The sequence below is a fragment of the Lepisosteus oculatus genome, chromosome 4, assembly GCF_040954835.1.
Source record: "Lepisosteus oculatus isolate fLepOcu1 chromosome 4, fLepOcu1.hap2, whole genome shotgun sequence".
NCBI lineage: Eukaryota > Metazoa > Chordata > Actinopteri > Semionotiformes > Lepisosteidae > Lepisosteus > Lepisosteus oculatus.
In genome coordinates, this window is record NC_090699.1 from 8,807,468 (window position 1) to 8,828,347 (window position 20,880).

Sequence of the window (20,880 nt, forward strand, 5' to 3'; positions counted from 1 at the left end):
GTGTATGAGGTAGGTTTTGTGTTCAGTAATGTGTCTAGTCAACATAATGATTGGTGGTGTGTATTCAGGATTTTGATCATTAGTGTACACACATCAACATATTGATTAATAGTATGTTTTCAGTGATACGGTGTAGTCATTTCTCAGTAACTCTCCAGGTGACTCTCTTCTCTTCAGGGGGTCTGGCTGAGGGTGATCTGGTCTATGATGATGTCCAAGAGGAAGATGAGACCTCAGTACCAGGTAGAACCACAGTTGTTACTTAAGATCTGCAGAACTGATAATGAGAATCACCTCTACTTTATCTAGAATTGTGTAACTTGTGCTGAGAAATGATTCAGCCTTATACTGAAGTTGTGAACCTGAGTGTTTCTATCTATTGCAGAGAAAGTCCTGTCTGGAGGAGTCTCCCCAGAACCTTCACTCCTGGGTGACAATGAATACGATGAGCCCTATGAGGGGAGCAAGTGACCCCATGAGCCACAGCAGCACTCCAGACACAGCAGACCTGCAGCAGACAGCAGGACCAATAGACAAGGCTGAGGAGAGACAGGACAGGACTGTGGAGATATGGATATCAAAATGCTACTCAACTTTAGAACAAAAAGCCTTAATGGGATTTATATTTACTGTATTTACTATAGTTAATCCTTTCCTCTTACAATGATGGAAATAATTTTGGACTATTTTATCCATGTGCGTACTATTCAGAAATCTGAGAAAGTAAACATGAAACATGATCCAAAGGTAATCACTGTTCTCACCCCACGCTTAAAAATTCACTCTCTTGTACCTTAATTTGCAATCCTGTTCTGGACTGTCAGAATCAGTTCTTTCTTGTGTTGCAATTGTGTTTCATTCAGTTTTACATTTCTTTTAAAGAGGTAGTTTATAACTTCTAGTTGTGGGTGGTGTGGGTCATATTATACTCATTTGTGCTCTTGATATACAATATGTTATACCTTGTCAGGACAGACAAAGCTGCAGCTGAAATAATATTTTTTTTATTGTTCAACACAACAAAACAAACTCTTTTTACTGGAGATATACTTCCCTTCTGTAAGATCTTGACCATTTCATTTAATGGGTATGGTATCTCCCCATAATTGATAACAGATTTATTAGAAATATACTTTTTTGTCCATATTTGAGTGTGTAAATTAAAGTAGGATGTTAAATCCATTAGAAGATCCTAATATTTAAAGAGTTTAACAAGTAATATGATATCTTTATTCATGTTACAAAATACATATTGATAATCTAATTCGAGTTAAATATGAATAATGTTTGTTTAAGAGGTTAAATTTTATGAATGATTTTACATGACACTTATGTAATATGTTACATTACATACAGTATCTCGAAATGAAAGCAGTGCAAACGCTACGTTCATTGGTACAAATCAGCATAAATGGAGCACTGACAAATGCGGTTTTGATAACGATGAGTTTCATTGTCTGTGCTGTTTGTAGTGGCCCAGCTTCATGGAGCTTGCTCTTCTCTGTACTTTCTGAGCAGCACTATCTTTTCTGTAGTGTGTTGACAGAACTTGACCACAATATTCTAAATGTGAACTTATTAGTGAGTTGTACAATTTTAACATAATTCATATTATGTTAATTCAAATTTAACATCATTAACTTATCTTATTTTAAATTATGTGCTCTTTGTTCGCCTTTTCAATTGCTTTCTCACATTGTGTAAAAGATGTAAATCATGCGTCAACATAAACACTTTTTTTTCAGTATTTCCCATTTTGTAATTATAGTTTTTTTTTTTTGCTACCTGCAAGCAAAACCCTGCATTTCTCCATAGAAGATAGCCATATCCTAAATTGTAATTCCAAGACATTGGAATTGGAAAATACATTTGTCTTTTCTGTAGACCCCATATTTAGTAGTTTGGTCTCATTCTATTCACGATTAATAATTATGGTCTTTAAGGGACAAAATACTTAATACTGTGGAAACCAGTGCTGTCACAACTCGAGGAATGAACCTGGGAGGCAGATGGAATGGCGAAGTTGGGGTGGAGGGAGGGGTAAAAGAAAAGATGTGTCCAAAGATGTGGGCAGCCAGGGAGTATTTTTGTGGATGAAATCTGAAGTGCGAGATTAGAATTTGATTTCCTCTTGAACCTCTGTTAATTAAAACCATTAGTATCTTCCTGGGCTTCTTATATCTTCCTGAAGAAGAGGAACTCTGTTACTTCTGCAGTATATCTGGCATGTGCTGAGTTTAATTTCTTGTTATTCTGCTGAATGTGTTTGCTTTTTCTTTCTCAGTAAGGTTTACTTTGTTTTAGAAACAGTGTTGCTTTATATTACCGGCGTTAAATTAGCAGGGGCTCCTATCAAAGCTTTTATCTCCTGAGATCTATTGCTTTCATGCTTAGATGAATTCAGTTCAGTTCAGTTTATTTGTCACATGCACAAGTGCAATGAAATGCTTATTTGCATGTATGCTCCAATACATAGACATTAAAATCATAAATGTTGGACAAGCAGTGTGAGAAAAAAAACACCAGTGTGAGCCAGTGGTAGTGCTAGATCTGTCAGTAATCCGACAGCTTGTGGGAAGAAACTGTGCCTGAATCTGGAAGTTTGTGCCTTTATTACAGAATTCCAGAGATAAAGTAGTAATCTACAACAAATATAACAGTACTATTCTAGAACGTTTATTTCCCAGGTGTATTTATGTTCAAAATGGAAACGGAACTGAGCTGTTTGATAATTATCCAGTGTCACGCATTTCCATGAAGGTTTATTGGTTATATTTTTACAATTAGTCTTTTGTGAGAATTTATGAAAAGCAAGCCTTCTGAAAATGAATCTTATTTTGCAGGGATGGGTTCTAATGTAATCAAGTTTCTCCAATAAAAGTGTTCATTTTGAACATATTTAATAGGTAAGCCCATTAACATGGGCATCAATCAATCAATCAATCAATGTGTTGTTCAGTTCTAGATTTTTCAGGCAGGACTTCAAAGTGCTCTAGAAGCTCTCACAGACAGTGGTTTTAAATAGAGGTCCCCCTCAAAGGCTGCTGTCTGTCAATATCACGTTTAGTGCTGTAGTTTGGGGCCCAAGTCAGCTTTAGGACAAGATGCAATTTGCACTTTAAATGAGAAATATAAGAGTGTATAAACATTAGATCAGCTTTTCTTAAACTTTTTATCTTACTCAGTTTTGGTATCCAATTACTGAATGTACACTGCTCAGTAACAGTATCCCAAAACTGAGTCAAACGTTTTAACAAAACATTATTGAATTTAATAAATTTGGAAAACCTTTTGTCAGTACTTTTGCTTGTTTCATACACATACCTTTAAGTTTCTGGTACATGTCAAAATGCCCAGATGCCCAGAGAGGCTCAGGTATAGATCGCGGAAATGCTCAGTTGGAAGCCCAGGTAGGGTTAGGGTTAGCATTCACACACTACTGAGACAGTTTTTAACCTCAGTGATGTTATTTTTGGCCTAAGCCAGGTTTAAGACGGGTGGTTTTGTAGAGTTATCTAATTTTTTTTTTCAGAAACTCTCTGGGGCCTGGATGGCTCTGTGAATAGCGCGGTAATTTTATTCCAAAACTGAGTCGGTGGGATCAAAAGTTGTCAACAAGCATTATAGAATATCATTTAATTGCAAGATATAAGACCAATGTCCTCGATTGTTTCCTATTCATACCTTTCGGTCTGGGGAACGTCAAAATCCGATGCCCAGAGAGGCTCAGGTATAGATTGCGGAAATGCTCAGTTGGAAGCCCAGGTAGGGTTAGGGTTAGCATTCACACACTACTGAGACAATTTTTAACCTCATTCTACTATTTTTGGCCCAAGCCAGGTTTGGGACAGGTGGTTTTGTTGAATTATCTGAATTTTGTTTTTAGAAACTCTCTGGGGCCTGTATGGTGCTGTACACAGCACGGTAATTTTATGCCGAAACTTAGTAGGTGGGATCAAGAGTCACCAAGAAGCCTTATAGAATATCATTTAATTGCAAGAGATAAGACCAATGTTCTCGATTGTTTCCTATTCATACTTCATACCTTCAGCTTCCCTCACTTGTCCTCGACTCACACACACTGTCATCCTTCATAACACATGCATTTCCTACCCCTTCAGATTCTCCTCTACTCCCTTCCCCAGATCCTAATTCCATCAGACTTTGGAATCAATTGGATACTGGCACTTTGTCCTTCTCCCTCACTGGACAACCCTCTGAAAACTCCCTCATTCTTCTACCCGTTAGCACTTTCCATTTCTTCATGTGGACCTCAACTGTTGTCCAGTCCGGTGTCCCTGGCTCTCCTTCCCCCAGCTCGCTTTTTCCCCAGTCTGTGGACTCTGCCGTTGTCGATCCACAGGCTGCTGTTATGTCAGTTGTCTCTCAAGACTTCTGCGCTTTCTCAGATTTTCCTTGTCCTGCACCTGCTTCCCCGGAATCTTTTTGCGGTTCAGACTCGTCTACTGGTTTCTGGCTGCAACAAATTAAATCACATCTGTGGCCCACAGAGCCCCAGGATCCATCTGCCTAGAGTAACCATGGTTCTCCAAATAACCTATCTGTCTCTTTCACAGTTTCCCAGTGTTCCCAGGTCAATTTTTCTCTACAGTAATGCGGATTCATAATCTCTGATTGCCATAAGCATCCCTTGCAATGCAGAGGGCTCTCCCAGGCTGCATGCCAGGAGGTAACACAGAAAACACAAACCATTTTCAACAGCACACCTCCTTTGCAGCACATGGGCAGTACACCTTTACTGTCATGAAGGCATACTCTCATGGATCCCATAATCCCCAATCACTATCCTGCAGCATACAGGGCTTCTCCAGACAGTATCAATGGGCCTACAAACTATTTTGCCACCACACCTCCCTTGCAGCATCTGTGACTTTCCTGAGAAATGTTCTTTCACAGTATGGTTATGGCCCCATAAAACAAAAAACAAAAGCCTAAGCTCTTCTCGAGCTCTGAGTGATTCCTTGAGCCTGTCTTCATTATATATCTGGGTAACTAGTCCACTCACCAACCTCAAAACACTTTCTCTCCAGGACCCTCAGTTTTTCTCTAAAACTGCTTCTACAAAAAAAAACAATAAAAAAAACCTTCCCATCAGCTAATCTACTGAAACTGTCCCACAATTCAACCTCTTACTTCTTATCTTTGGGTTCATCAGTCACTCATTTTGTATTGCTCCCTTCCCTTCTCTAACATTAAGTCCCATGTGACCATGGAAAGCATGGCCACACTACACCACAGGGGCCATGGAACCTCTTCTAACTCTCCTGTCCCTCTTCTAAACCCCCTGGCTGTCCCATGACTGCATCTGGTGTTTGTGGGAGATCCTGCCCCCCCAAAAAAGAGGGCTGTCATGGAGTGGGTGACCCCTAACTACAGGAACTGCTGAAAAATGTGTCTCTTGTTTTTCTCCCCACTACCCAGTTTGTCTCTGATGTTTAGGTGCAAGGGGAAGAAGACGATGCTGGGGTCATCCTCCTCTGCTCCCAGTCCCTTCTCTCCAAGTCGAGTCCTCCTGAGTCCAACTGCTGCAGTTTCCCACAATCCTTCCTTCTCCAGTAGTCCAGCATTCTCTGCTCACTGAGGTTTTTTGAAGTTTTCTTAGCAAGGGCTGTTGACTCATCCCCCAGGGGGTGGAAGTACCCCTGTGATGTTATGGGCGTGGGCAGAGCTTACTGCCCTGGGCACATTCAGAAATGGCTGTGTATAGATGGCCAGTTGTGGCAATGCACTTGCATTCTGTTTTTTGGGTGCTCCTCTCGATCAGGGGCAAACTCCAGTCTGTTTATGAATGATGTGGTAATTGCTCAGTGTCTGTGCTAAAAGGGTCTTTGATCAGGGCAGGAAACACATGGGGCCAAGGCATGAAACTGCATCAACACTTGACTTTCACTGGCACTTCAATGCAAATTAAATCTCACAGCTCCTGACACCTGGTGCCCCCACATCCATTCTCCTTACTCCGTGACATCCGCACTAGGAAGGCTTGGGGTCCTTGATTAGAGGGAAGAAGTGGACACAAGGCGAAACAAAAACATACCAAAACTAACAATGACACTGGCCACTAGAAACATTCTTAACATCAATATAGCCTCCAAAACCTGCTGCCCTCCACACACGTTTGTCACTCTGCGACACCTGTACATCACACTGAACAACACACAGTATCATCCCTTATTTCTTACTGCATTGTGCCACATTGTGTTGTGCAATAACTGGAAATTGTTAGAGAACTATCAACTGTGAGCCATTGTGATGTAAGTGTCCAACAATATCACTGTCTGTAGGATTCACTTTGAAAACACTCTCTTCACACAAGCAGACACACAGAAACAGCTTCCCCTGTCTTCAGGAGCCTGTTTCCTGTAGAAGCCACACAAGAGAGAGAGAGCTGCAGGAGACAGAATGATTCTGCCAGTATCTTTGCGATCTGACAGGTGTTTTAAACCATGATGGTCTATGAGCTCCAGACCTACATTAAACAGATTTTCTGCTAATGTTGCTGCTGCCTTTATAAAAACAAAATCACTGACACACGTGGCATGTGCCTCAGATACAACCAGCACCTCGAAGGGAAAAACTTCTGCCTGTTTGTTCCTGAGCTACAATCAGAGCCTGCGAGTCCTGCAGTGATCTCATTGATGACTAAAAACTTGGATACAGTGAAAATTGAGGTGACTAAAGCCAGTTAAGGATCCATTATGTCAATAGGAGATCGTGTTGGTATGAAAACATAAAGACACAGGTGCTTGAACTGTGACTGAGGATCACGATTCTTATGTTTATCAAATATTTTTATTTTCCATTAACAGTATGTCTTCGGGAAAACCTACTTTTAAAGATCCGGTGATCTAAATGTTAATTCATTAAACAGCTGGCTTGTGCCATTAAAGGTCAGTTGGATGCCCTGTGGATATAATGGGCTGATCCAGCACTCCCTCACCTGCACACACTCACTGGCAGTGCAGCCCAGAGCAGACAGCATGTCTTATGTCTTATGGATGGGACCTTAGGGGGCCCCTGACATAGAATTTTGCTTTAAAGTTGAGGATTCTCCTTAGAGGTTTTGATTATCAGAGGGAATTATCAGAGGGAATGGAACTCCACAGTTTTTCTTGATGATTGCCTTCCTGGGTGCAAATTAATTGACCAGATTTTACCAGAGAGCTTTGAATGATTGCCCAGACCTGACTCTCTTGTCCCCTTCTCCCTGCAGAGACAGAGAGGCTGCGGCTCGTGGGAGGGGTCAGTAACTGCTCTGGCCGGGTGGAGGTGCTGTACGGGGGCTCCTGGGGGACGGTGTGCGATGACTCCTGGGACCTGCGGGACGCCCAGGTGGTGTGCAGGCAGCTGGGCTGTGGGGAGGCAGTGAGCGCTGGGACAGAGGCCTCCTGGGGGGAGGGGAACGGGACGGTGTGGCTGGACGAGGTGACCTGCAGGGGCAGCGAACTCCACCTGTGGGACTGTGAGCACGCCGCACTGGGGCAGAGCGACTGCCAGCACAGGAGGAGAGCAGGGGTTCGCTGTGCTGGTGAGTGCAGAGAGAGCTAGTGGCATCTTGAATAGATGATTTTCAAACATTTCTGAGCCCTCTTTTCTACAGTTAACAAGTACAATATATCAGCGACCTTAACTTCAATCATATCTGAACCTCATCGTTATAAAAACACCTCACAGTTCAGTGGGGTCTGAATCTTCACATATTTTGCTTCATATGGTTTCAAGCTTGACTCAATGATTCTTTGTGTGACTGACATCTCCTTTGCATCAGATCATCCCACCATAGACAACTTACATAGAAGAAAACCATTAGCCTGTTTCCTCCTCTGTCTCAGATCCTCCAAAGCCCAGACCAGCCCCTCAGGCTCCAGGAGGCCAGTCCTCTCTGTGGACAGTCTGCATCGTCCTGGGAGCTCTGCTGTTCGTGTCTGCAGCCCTGGCCTGTGGGCAGAGACAGAGGAACAGAGCCCTTCAGAAAGGTGAGCTTGGTCTCCCCACTGTCTCTACCAGTCAAACTCTGTATTGTGTTCGACAGCACAGCAGTGCTGATCAGGAGCAGGTCAGTGGTGTCTGATCTCACCTCCACAGTACTGGTCTGGCTCTGATCTGGCAGTGAAGTGAAGAAATGAGGAATGATGCCTCATTTACAAAGATACACTGGGGAATCACAGTTCCTTTCACTTTGAAATATGTTTCTTTCACTGTGTTTAAAAATTGATATTTTTTTCTTTGTTTTAATTTGTCTTTTATTTTTGGTTGTTAAAAATGACAAACTGCCCTCTGCATACTGACAATAATCAGTCAATGAATAATGTTTGTGCAAAATCCCGACATTAATATGCCTGTTCTTCATCTCCAATCAGAGATTGCTCAAAGAGAAATTACCTCCTTACCCTACCAGGATGCTCTGTATGAGGAAATTGACTACAAGCTCTACCAGCAGGGACAGTATAGACAGCTCAGAAAAGGTTTGCTGCCCATCTGCTTCACTACTGTCTTCTTCCTGAAGCTGGTGTCAGTTGTGCAAACATTATTCCTATTAGAGCAGTAGAAGGGGTCTAGTGAGGAGAGGAGTCTCTCAGCAGCTGGAGTGACTGTCCTGTCTGATCTCTGTGCTGTAGGGAGTGATCTCTCTGGAGGGCTGGACTATGATGATGTGGCAGATGAGGACAGTAAAACTCCAGGTAAGACAGTCTTGGGCCTGAAGTGATTGTGATCATTCTACCTGTAGCAGATTTTAGAGTAATGAATTGTGCATAAATAAAAGGATTAAGTCCTGGGGCACCACCTCAAAGTGTCAGGACCATGGGAGCTATTGCAAAGGTATATATTTCACAACAGTGGTAAATTATCGGAACTGGGTATGAATCAAGGTGTTTGAACTCATCGAAGTGAATGGTGCAGACTTTACTCACTGCTTGCGGATACAATTGACTGAGTCTCTTCTCTCCAGGGAGTCTGTCTGGGGATGATCTGGTTTATGATGATGTGAAGCAGGGTGGAGAGACCTCAGTTCCAGGTAGAGCCACACCTGTTTCTGAGTATTTTAAGCTGTGTGTCTTCTACTGTATATGACTTTAAATGTATGAAACAAACGTCAGTGTGAATTATTTTATTTATCATTGTGTCAATGGCAAGGCATATGGGAATGTAAGGTAGATATTGGATATTGTTTTAGTGTATATACTGTATACTATTCTCATCATCTTGTTCTGTAGTGTGTATTCAGTGATATAGTGATGATATACTGTAGGTTTCTCACTAACTCTCCAGGTGACTCTCTTCTCTCCAGGGGGTGTGACTGAGGATGATCTGGTCTATGATGATGTCCAAGAGGAAGATGGGGCCTCAGTACCAGGTAGAACCACAGCTGTTTAAGACCTGCAGAACTGATAATGAGAATCACTCTACTTTAACCACAACCATATAACTTGAGCTGAAATACGATTCAAACTCATACTGAAGTGGTGAACTGAGTGTTTCTGTCTCTTGCAGGGAAAACCCTGGCTGGGAGAGTCTCCCCAGAACCTACACTCCAGGGTGACAATGAATACGATGGGCAAGTGACCCCCTGAGCCACAGCAGCACTCCAGACACAGCAGACCTGCAGCATCGTGTTTCATTCAGCTTCCATTCCCTTTAAACAGGCAGTTCATGACCTCCAGTTTTATGTGTTATATATTATATTCAATCATGCTCTTGTTGAGTGTTATACAGTATATTAGATGCAGTTACGCTCTTGTTGTGTGTTATATATTATATATAGTTACGCTCTTGTTGCGTGTTATACCCAGGGCCAGCTCCAGGCACCAGCAAAACAAGCACAGGCACATTTCCAGGGGTCATATTTCAGCCATCATATTCTTTCTAGAAAAATCTACCAAAACACAGAAGAAATACAGAGAGGTTGCCTGGCATGTTCGGCTCGAAGCTGTTTGAGGCTCTTTGTTGAAAGATAATCTTTTTCAGTACTCCTGTGTAAACATTGTCACTGGTAAAGTTTGGATGATTTTCTTTTCAGCAAAACCTTCACCCTATTGACATTTTCAGAAAATGCATACATACCCTAAGACACTTTTGGATAAAAAGTATTTTTTTAAATATCATTGGGATGAAGGATTTGAAGAAACCATCAAGAAGGCAGCAGCAATAGCAAAGGATTTTGACGCTGAACCGATGTTTGCATCTCAACGATTCATTCATCCACGAATGTAGAGAAGACAGATTTATTATCAGTCTCCAATGTGATTCTATTCTGGATACAAAAGAAAGGTTTAAAGTTGAATGTTTCCATTGTATTGTGGATGTAGCTATACCTTCCTCAAGAAGATATTTTATCAGGTGCATGCAGCTCATAATTTCAACTTTTTGTATGATATTAAAATATGAAATGCTAGTTTTCTAAAAAGCTTTTCTAAAGTATTGATGGAGAAGAAATTTATGACAGCTTTATTGAAGCCCCCTGTAAAAGTGTAAATTTGTAGCAAAAAAAATATTTTTTCACCCCAAACGTTGCTTTTGTATTACACATTATGTTATCATTACCAGTTTCAGTAAGTTCTGGTGAGAGCAGTTTCTCAAAACTGAAACTAATTAAAACCTATTTGAGATCCACCATGTCTGAAAATTATTTGTCGGGACGAGCATTAATATCAGTGTAAAGTACCATAGCAAAAATACTAGATTTAACCGAGAAATAAAAAAACCTAGCAAGCATAAACAGTAGAAAAAATCAGTATGTTTGATAATTTCCTTTAATTTTTGAGAAGCTGCCCAAACTGGAAGATAGTAACGCTTTTCTTTGTTACAGTACTGTACATAAATAATAAGTTTAACTGAAAATGTTTGTAATAGTTATTTTTTGGAAAATGTTATACACTAGTAGAAACTGTTTTTTTTCAATAAACAATTTCAATGTTTTCATTTTTTTTTAAATTTGAAGCAAACAAATTGCAACGCTCCCACGTGGGTAAGAACCAACAAATAATGAACTGAGGTGGTGGCAGAAACCCTGGAGCCCGGCCTGGTAATACTGTAGCGGTCCTCCATTAACTACCCCTGCACACGGGCGGCGGTGTAAGAAGAGAAGCAGGAGACTGGAACTGCACCTCACTGGTTTACTGCCCTTTTACAAGACAGGGGTGTGCTCGTCCCTCAGGCAAGCAGAGGAGGTAGCCTACAGAGCCAACTGCTCAGCTAGCGGCTTGGCGCAAGATTGAGGGTGAGAGGGAGCGGGGTCCCCTATTCACAGAGGAAGGGGAAAGGGGGAAGTGAGTCTGTTGGAGAAGGCAGCTAGGGGTCAGGTCCTCAGGCTTCAGGGGCAGCTCGTCTCCAGAGCTCTACAATACCGTGATGTTTACCATAGCAGCCGCAGTGAGCTGCATTTAAAGACAAGGGCCTGGGCAGCTCCACAGGGCTGTTCACTTCAACCCCACTGTCAAGACAGACGAAGCTGAGGCTGAAATAATATTTTCTGTTAACTTCAATATTACAGAACAAACTTCAAATTCAGGTTAAATACTGTAATTCCATTTCCTACCACTAGGTGGAGGCTGTGCTTCTCTTTTTAATGGCTGCACCACCTCGGCGCGCCCCTGTAATCTATCTTTAAGGAATGACTCGTGGCCACATTTAGCCCAGTTGTCTCATACAGATGCAGCCATTCAAGGTTCGCGGTACAAACCCGTACTGCACGCAACTAAGCACAAGGCCACCGCGCCGTACGGCGGTGTGACTGGCTGGCCAAAATGACCGACAGGGGCACCCGTGGTGCATTGGTCGGTAGAGAAAAGATTTAATCATTTAATCTTACTGTGCACATTTTAATCCACTTAGTTGAATATTTATATGGAATTTTACAACTTAAGGGAAATTTTAGTAGCTGAGCATAAGAAGAATAGGGGCATACCGCATCTGAAGGTCATAAATGATGGTAATTTAGGAACATAAACATTATGTAAACTTTATATTGCTGGTATTGGTAGTCTAAAGAAAAAATACACACCAGTTTTCCATTTCTCCCTAAACATTTTAAGCATCCAGGTCTTACATGTGGTTATTTGGGAAACGTTTTTACATGCTCCTTCTGACCATATTACTGTACTGTATGTTTATATAGTTTGTGAAAATTGATCGTTTTAACCTTTTCTGCGAATACGCTTGATATCGGAGTAAACAAATGCATACTTTTAGAATTGGATTAATAGGGAATATATGGATTCACGTACCTAAATAAATTAGTAACGGTATATTAATGTACTGTTGCACAAACAGTAGTATAAGACTTTCTATTGATGTGTGTATGGCTGTTTCAGTGCTTGATATTGTATGTGTCTGTTTCTGTGGCGTGATGGCTTAAGTGACTGACTTATAAGGCTGAGGGTGGGGGTTCACATTCAGCTGTCGCCAGGAGTTCTTTTAACAAATAAACATTTCATTGAAAAACTAAAATAGCAAATATTACTGGCATTATATTGAATTGAACAAGTTTTGACAAGGAGAGAAATAATGAGTCCCCATTAGCCCCATTTTAAATTAAAACAAAAGGTGTTTAATTAAATGCCTTTATTGATTCACAATCTGACAATGCAACGTAAATCATTATCTTTGTCTTCTATCTTTATCAACTCCCAGCATAGCTTTCTCTGCATTTAGATTTGTTCATACCATCGCTAAACAAAGCAGGAGCGTGATGTGATTCCTCTTGGGCTCAAATGTGGAAGGATTAGTTTGTAGTCATTTTTATTTTTTAAATACATTTTCAGAAAAGTGTAATCTATAGTAAAAAGCTGTATTTAATACCAGTTGGTAGTTATATTAAGAGATAAGAATTCTAGTTGATGCAGTTTAGATTTTTAATAATTTTAAACTGTTACAGCATCTTACACATCAAACATGAAAAAGTCAGTATATTTTATAAAAGCAAGATTGCTCAAATGGACAGAATAAAGCAAGTATGTTTTTTGTTTAATGTTTGTGATCTATTCTTGCAAGTACAAACATTAACTGGAATGCTACAGAACCCTAAACAGACAATACACACTAGCCGGCTATACAGTAGCTGTGTCAGTCTCCCGTGTAAAATAAAACCCACAGACATCATGATTTGAACGAATATAAAGAATAAGTTTTCAAATGTGTACGCTCTAAGTTCCACTTTGTTTCTCACCCGCTGCGATTCGGGAACAGAAGCGTTAAAAAGAAAGTCAGACAGGCAGAGGGGTGAAACTGTTACCTGTCCTGGATGAAGCGGTTAGAAAAGAGGTGGACTTCCACCTTTGAAAAGCGTAACAATTGTAATGCGATACGGAAGATATTAATAAACTTAAATCTGAAGGGAGATGTAAAGGGATCCACACGGCACAGGTCCCTGCTAGTGTAGCGATTCAGCGGGAGGGACGGAGACGTCACCGCGCAGACGCACCCTCTCATGTCAGGTGTACGCGTTAAATATATTTAGATCTCTGAATTAAAATCGTTATTGATTTCTTTAGCCTCAACCTTGTCCAATAATATTGTCTAATTTTTAGTTAAGGAGGATTTGAGCTACAGCCCATAAAAAAAAACAGGATTCACTTATTTTTCCACATATTGATAGCAGTTTGAAACTTAGTTACTAATAAACTTAAATTGAAATGTTGAGATATTTAGAAAAAAAAGTTTAAGTCCCCATACTACTAAAGTTTTTCAAAGATGTTTTGTTGAAAGAACTCATGGCGATAGCGGATATAAAACACCTGAGCTCAGGGTTAAGTCAGTCACTTAAACCATCACGCCACTGATGCAGTCATGTGACAAGTAGTGAAACAGCCATATATTGTACATCAATAGAAAGTCTACTACTGTTTGTGCTACAGTAGAGGAATATAATTATATTATGGAACCACACATCAAGAACTTATATTCCCTATTAATCAAATTCTAAAAGTATACTTTTGATTACTCCAATATTGAGCATACTCACAGAAGAGTATAAAACTCACTTTTCCCTCAGTGTGCTGTATATAAACATACAGCAACATGGGCAGAAGGACCATGTAAAACTGTTCCCAAGATAACCACACAAGACTTTGATGCTTAACATGTTTAGGGAGAAATGGAATAGTGGGGTGTATTTTCTTTAAACTACCAATATAAAGTTTACATGTTTGTTCCTAAATTAATAGGATTTAGGAGGATGGGAATCAGATTCTCAAGACTTACTTTGTTTCCAATTATACAAATAGGTGATCAGATCAACAAAATGCTGTTGTGTTACTTTGTCAACGAAAAAGTCTTTTCATGTACAAAGACTATTACAAAAAAAAATAGACCAGGGTAATACATTAGAGTTAACTGCTTGTCCAAGGTCATTCATTATAAAGACTACTGGTATTACCTTCAGTAAAGATACATGCTTAAAATACTTAAGGTAGTAAGTTGTGTACTTTCATCTAACTGAGCAATCTTGCTTCCATAAAATACCAACTTTTTAATGTATAATGATAACATGCTCTAATACAGTTTAAAAGTTAGAAACCTACAGAGTAGAACTTAAATTCTTAATTATATGAATACTGAATAAAGAATCCCTCAGTAGTGACCAGGATTCAAAAGCAGGTGTTTTCTGCTGACAGCAAACTTAATTAGCTCTACCTGGGTGTTTTAGAAGGCGATTCTGGATACTACTAACAAGCTAATTTGCATAGGGCAGAAACACAAGACAATGTGTTATGATGCAACAGACCCAGTGTTGTACCACAGTGCACCCCGCTCATTTGGAATGGCTGCATCTACACATTGTATCCCTGGTAACCTGAAGGGACTGTCCCTGCTAGTCACCCCCATAGCTCTGGATGTTCTGTCTGGCTGGAGTATTCACCTCAGCCAGGTAGGTGGTCTCTCCTGAGCAGAGAAGGTAGGAGCAGGGTCAGTCCAGACACTGAAAACAACCTACACTGTAGCAACTAACAGATACCAGAAGGCACTATTAGTGCCTTACAGTTGGTAAGCCCACAACATCATCCAAGGTATTGCACCCATTTCACTTGCTCAAGAATCCACCACATAGTCACTTGCAACATCTTTATTAGGATTGACTTCCTCCAACAAAACCATCTTGAGACACAGAGGCTGCTGGTCCCTGGAGCACAAAGCAGTAGGCAGGAACCTGAAAAAGAGGAGAAAAGCTCTTTGAGCACAGGAAGAGAGGTTTCCTCAAGAAGCTTGCAACAGGAGCAGGATTATAGATGGGAATTACAGTAGGCCTTAGATATGAGAAGTAAACCCATGCCCTAGAGGGGAATCCTCAATAGGATTTTGAGACCATTATACTCGGAATTAAAAAGCTGATCAAGGAGTGCAATGGTACCCTTCATACCCCTCAGTCCCTGGGGCCATTCTCCTTTCCTGGACAGGGGGTCCTGACACAGCGCCTGTCAGCATCAGGGTTCTCCAGCACTGGGATTACTGCAGGAGAAACAGGAAGTCCCCAAGGGGAAGATACTGTTGAGCAGCTCAAAGCAAGGCATCAGATGAGCACAGGCAGAAGGAACCCACGCTGGGGAAGAATATGAAACTGCAGACACTCACTGCGGCCATCAAAGCAGCCCTCCACACACTGCCGCTCGGATGGTAGACACAGCTCTGTGGAGCACATGAAGTAGATCTGGAGGAGAGGGGAATGGCAAGAGGGATTTTAGAGTGGGGATAACAGTGACAACTCAGCATGTGGCTCTATAGGGATCTATAGAGTCTGCATCCTCAAAAAGCCTCACCTCCTCATTGATGTAGGAGTAGGAGGTGCTGTCCAGAAACTGGAAGGTCTGGATGTGGAAACGGCGGTGGTGCTTGGGCAGAGGCAGCTTGGAGTGGATGTGGAGGGTGGAAGTGTGGCCGTAGTCCAGAGGATTGGGGCAGCTGCAGGGAGAGGCACCATGATCAGGACACTGCCTGCAACCCACTGACCAGCCCAGGGTTAGAGCTGCACAAGCAGTAGCCCCTCACCCATCGTAGAGCAGCACCCAGACAGCCTGGCCAGAGCGGGGGTAGGCAACACAGTAGTGCACCAGCAGCACCAGGCTGGGGTCTGGAGAGTTCAGCAGTCGCACCTCCAGGTAAACCGGCTTCCCCAGAAGGAGCCGGAGGGGCCGGTGGTACTGAGGGTAGAACCTGGAGTAGCTCTCGTCTAGAAGACGGAGAAGGGTTGCTTAGCATTTTATACTGCTGTACCATGTTGGGAATTCCACAGAAAGCAGGTTGTTCAACCCAAGCCATAGATTTTTAGCAATTGTCCCTCTTCCAAGATGCGTCACCTGTAGCAATCCGGAGCTGCACCCCAAACACTCCCTGGGACAGGACAGCAGAGGGCAGGTAGGGGCTCTTCACCAGGTAGCCTGTGCTGGCCAGGTTCCCCTTAGCATAGCGACACTCCACCAGCAGTCTGGAGAGCAGTGGAGGATTACACAAGTGCTACCACCTAAACAGACCCGAGATCATGAAATGGAGCTCAGAACTACATGGTATCCCTGCTCACCTGAAGGGGCTGTCCCTGGTAATGACTCCATAGCTCTGGATGTTCCGTCTGGCCAGAGTCTCCACCTCAGCCAGGTAGATGGTGGTCTCTCCCACCACCTGAGCAGAGACCAGGTAGAAGCAGGGTCAGTACATGCTTAATGACCACCCACAGGAGGGTACAGTAGTTCTCCTGTTCAGAGGAACCCCATCCAGTCAATTTTAGGGCTTCTTAACTGGTCCCTTTCCCACTGTACTCACAAAAGCATGGGTCCCACAGCCAGTGACAGGGAATTTGAAGATGGCAAATTCTGAGGTACAGATGACAGGGGTGCAGGACGTGTTACCAGCAATCACAAGGCTGGCAGGATCCACAGGGGGTACAGAGATGGTCCGAGGGACAGCAAAGACAAAGTGCCTGTCGGCAGTGCACTCTGGGGAGAGAAGGGCAAGTCAGGATTTGTCCATTTCCATTTAGGGTGGGAAGTTGCCTGGGACTGGGATAGTACAGAAGAGGCCTACCCTCCAGTGGATAATAGCAAGAGGACGTTTCTGGGTCCACACAGCATCCCTTGGCCAAGCAATGGGCTGTGGAGAGCCTCCCTGGGCCACAGGCCACCTGATGGCTCCTGGGTATCTTGCAGCCTACAGTGAACGGATTAGACACGTCAGCACAACCAGGGAAGGAATGGCTAAGCCAAAGAGACCTATTCACTCACCCTCCCTTGGTCTGTAGGGGCGATAGGGACAGGACACCACAATCTCTCCTCTTGGCCCATCTTTCGATACATACACTACCTTGACAGTGTAGCGGTGATCCTACAACAATAAACGCCATTAATTCACTGCTGGGAAGAAGTTGAAGGTGCTATCAAATGCAATTCCTTCTGCTCAGGGACCAGCTGTAGTCTGATTTGGAGTGCCTGCAGGAAGTCTTAGCAAGTAGCTAGCTACATTAGTATGCATAAGCTGCTAAGGAGCAAGTAAAGGGTTATTCCATGCCGGAAAGAGATGGATAAAACTTCAGTTGTGAAGCTCTTTGGGTGCGAGAGCGCTTTACTGGTTTAAAGACTCCAAATACATGCCAAATGTACAGCCAAAAGGTATTGGTCTTTAAGAGGTAAGTGAAGATGCTAGAAGCTCAGTCACCTTACTGAAACACCCACAATTGTCTGCTAGGATGACAAAGTTATTAGTTGATGATCCAACCAAGTTCTGTTCATGAAACCATGAAGTGAAGCTCCTCACCACAAGCCGGACATGGCAGCCAGTGTACAGGATTGAGAGGGTGTTCAGGTGCTGCCCTGCAGTCACTGAGTATCCACAGGATGGAGTGTCCAGAACAGACACCAGACTGCCAGAGGAACCTGCACAGGGACCACAAGATTTATGGTCAGATTTCATGGCCTATGACAAGGTGCTAAAATGTATTCACATCTCTCCAGTGATGCAGTGCATATTACCAGGGAAATGCACCAACACCCTGTTGAAGTGGCACTCTCACTGCCAATCACTCACTCTGAACCTTGATCTCCTCCAGGGGGCCAGCAGGCAGGGTCACAGTCATGCACACCTCACTGCAGGAGATGGTCAGGCCTCTAGGGGGTGGGGGTGGAGGGGCAACTGGAACATGGCAGGACACAGTGCCAGTCACCCATCTCCTCCGCTCTTTGTCATAGTATCTCACCGTCAGGGCATAGTGTTGCCTTTGGTTCCTCCTCTGCAGTGGAGAAGAGCATCACAGGTTCAATTCCTCACTGACAAACCTCACCCAGGCATGTTTGAGCACCAGACTGGCTCCTTACCCAGGTCCTGACGTAACACCCTTTGTAGGAAGCCACCAGCACCAGCCAGCTCCTGGTGGTCCACACCTTGTGCCCACATCTCTTGGGGAGGCTACTGACCAAGAGAGGAGCCATTTTACCTGGGAGAAGTAGGAAAGAGGGGGGTTAAACTCATACAGCCAAGTTCACTCTAGCTCTAAGTAACATGTCAATGACATCCCTTGCATTAACACGACTTGAGGAACCATCTGCATTCCTTCTCCACCTCCTCCTGTGGGAACTTACAGCAAGTCCCCCACTCCAGCCTGTCACAGCTGCTTGCTCATGTTATACCACTATGGTCAGCTTATGCTGCAGGATGCAGGTACAGTGGACAGGACAGAACCTCACCCTTCAGCAGGTAGACTCGGCTGAACCTCCTCACAGAGAACTTGAGCATCATGCTGCTCTTGCCACAGGACAGCAGGGGGCGGCTGTGGGATTGCTGCTGCTCAGGGTCTCCCTGAGAGTCTGGGAAAGCAACAGGACAAGGAATGAGATGCATTATAGGTGATAGGCTGAGTGGGGTGTCAGGGGGAAAGAAACAGCTGATCTATATAGAAGTGTCCATCCCCTTGCTTCAGCTGAGAGTGAACAATACCTTACCACTTTCAGGTGAAGGGTCCTCAACTCCAGAGGGGCCAGATGTCACAGCTGCTACATCTCTCTGCATGCCTGTGATGCTCTCAGAAGCCACATCAGCACTCAAGTCCTTGTCCATCTCCTCCTCTCCCTCAGAGTCAGAGTCCATTGCCATCGAGTCCTGCTCCTTCCTACTCTGTGCTACTGACTCCCCTCTTCCACCTACTCCACTTCCCACAGAATAACCTTCATATCCATCTTCTGGAGACTCCTGGAACAGAGGACTACCCAAACTTGCCTCAAAACTATCATAACCCTCCTCTTCATCAAAAAGACCACCCTTGAGCTGGGCTTGTACCACTCCAACACAGAGCCATGCTAAAAATGCAGGCAAGAATAAAGCCCCAACAGTACCACCAGCACCCATTTCCAATGAAATCAAATACAAACTCTAGAGAAAGCATAACTTTCTGCTCTGCGGCTGGGGTTTATATTCAGGAACTTTGAAGCGCGCGCAGTCCTGTAACCCAATCAGCGTCCGGTAAGCAGGCCACAACATTCTCACGCGCTGAAGTTTGTATTGGGGTTGAGGATGAGATCTCGTGACACAAGATGACGGCGCAGACATGTACGGGCCAGCGTTTAGCTACATTGTTCTGAATCAGCCTAATAAACAAAACCAATTAAAGTCTAACTTTCACTAAGATATAGAGTTACAGTATTGACTCCATTAAACGGGAATGGTAAATCTCATTAATACAAACTGTCAACAATCCCATTATTAAAGATTGATGAAATTCTGTTCATAAACTTCAGCGTAAAATGGAAGCGTAAGTTCCGCATTGATCTTATACAGCATGACTGTTGCTGTGATCATCGCGGTATTATTTACCGAGTTCGAAGATCTTGCTACTGTATGAGCTCAGTGAAAAGCTGGAAAACACGCCGTATTATTTATCGATTGTATGAACCTAATCCAAACCTAAGAAATACATTCGTATAGCTTGAGAGAAGAAAAGATTTCCACAGAAAAAAATGTGCTTCCTTGGTGTTCTCTTAATCATAGATTTTTTTTCATTGATAAATGAAGATGCGATAAAAAGCTTTAACGGGAGAAGCGAAACTAATGTCATTAACGCTGTGTAAAACTCTTTATCCAGGGGAACGGGCGTAGCAAAGAGAAATGCTCTTAATGAGAACATATTTTCATGCGAACACATTGCTGTAGCTTGTGGAAAATGCAGCTCATTTTACACGTGTTAAAACACAAACAGCGAGGATCATCTCTCCTACCACCACTCCCCATAGTCCGTCTTTATTTATCTGGTCGTGTCTGTACCCAGCTCTGCAATAAGCCGAGATCTATTCTTGCCACCGGCTGCAACAAGCGACACTATTTGTCTGTTTATATGAAAAAACATTATGTGGATCGAATACGTCCGCATAAGATGGCGACAAAAAAGGATTCAACAGAACTTCTGTCTTATCCTATAATGTTAAATACGTTTTAACTTGTCCTTTACATAGTAAGCACTTTTACCATTAACGCTGTCCTGCAACAGTTTAGCGTAAATGTAATCTTACTTTCTTGTATATTGTGTTAATAAGGCAAGGATATCCCACCCGAATAAACTGGTGTTTTTTTCCCTCAACATTTCGCTTGTATTGGGGTAAATCCACCTTCTATAGGGGTATATGGGTCTCTTTTAAGTGTCTCTGAAGAGGACTGTGAAGAAGCTTGACCTCACAGGCTGTTTACATCTCTGATTACATGAGATGGGTTTTATGTTTCGGGGCAACTAGTTCTCAAACAGTGTCCTTCTGCCCCCCTATTTTTCCCCCCCTTCCAGAAAAGTTTGGGATTTTCTTTCACTTCCAAAATACTTAAAGCCCCAACATATTAAAGGTGGGAACAAACAGTTCAAATTAACATGATGTCATGGAAGGGGGAGTAGGAGTGTGCAAC

The 20,880-nt window shown here is 42.9% G+C and overlaps 1 protein-coding gene and 1 long non-coding RNA gene across 5 annotated transcripts; one reads left to right on the plus strand and one right to left on the minus strand.

Annotated features, from left to right (window-relative positions):
• The first annotated feature begins 8,402 nt into the window (after positions 1-8,402).
• On the plus strand, positions 8,403-9,579 carry LOC138238324 (uncharacterized). 2 transcript variants are annotated; one of them, XR_011189379.1, is made up of 5 exons: positions 8,403-8,486; positions 8,640-8,702; positions 8,972-9,037; positions 9,311-9,376; positions 9,514-9,579. It is a non-coding gene; the product is annotated as an uncharacterized lncRNA (long non-coding RNA). The 2 variants fall into 2 exon arrangements; XR_011189378.1 differs by lacking the exon at positions 8,403-8,486 and having other exon boundaries at positions 8,545-8,702.
• Positions 9,580-15,067: 5,488 nt separating this feature from the next.
• On the minus strand, positions 15,068-19,386 carry LOC138238307 (zona pellucida sperm-binding protein 4-like). Of its 3 annotated transcripts, none has more exons than XM_069188540.1 (15): positions 18,939-19,386; positions 18,684-18,803; positions 18,315-18,433; positions 18,028-18,229; positions 17,758-17,876; positions 17,229-17,328; positions 17,032-17,154; positions 16,771-16,943; positions 16,532-16,629; positions 16,311-16,438; positions 16,003-16,183; positions 15,774-15,915; positions 15,589-15,664; positions 15,377-15,465; positions 15,068-15,166 (listed from the first exon to the last, which is right to left on the minus strand). In XM_069188540.1, exons 1-14 carry the CDS (start codon positions 19,339-19,341, stop codon positions 15,380-15,382), a joined length of 2,070 nt encoding a protein of 689 aa, XP_069044641.1. In that variant the 5' UTR covers positions 19,342-19,386; the 3' UTR covers positions 15,068-15,166; positions 15,377-15,379. The 3 variants fall into 3 exon arrangements, with proteins under 3 accessions (XP_069044641.1, XP_069044642.1, XP_069044643.1); XM_069188541.1 differs by having other exon boundaries at positions 15,368-15,465; XM_069188542.1 differs by having other exon boundaries at positions 15,345-15,465.
• Between the last annotated feature and the right edge of the window lie 1,494 nt (positions 19,387-20,880).

What these genes read in the sequence shown, in the direction of transcription:
- LOC138238307 (XM_069188540.1), bottom strand. Translation starts at nt 19,341, where the DNA reads ATGGGTGCTGGTGGTACTGTTGGGGCTTTATTCTTGCCTGCATTTTTA. An exon ending in ACCAGGGACAGCCCCTTCAG is followed by an intron (nt 16,439 to 16,531) that starts GTGAGCAGGGAT and finishes ACTGCTCTCCAG; the next exon opens with ACTGCTGGTGGAGTGTCGCT. An exon ending in TGGGTGCTGCTCTACGATGG is followed by an intron (nt 15,916 to 16,002) that starts GTGAGGGGCTAC and finishes CTCTCCCTGCAG; the next exon opens with CTGCCCCAATCCTCTGGACT.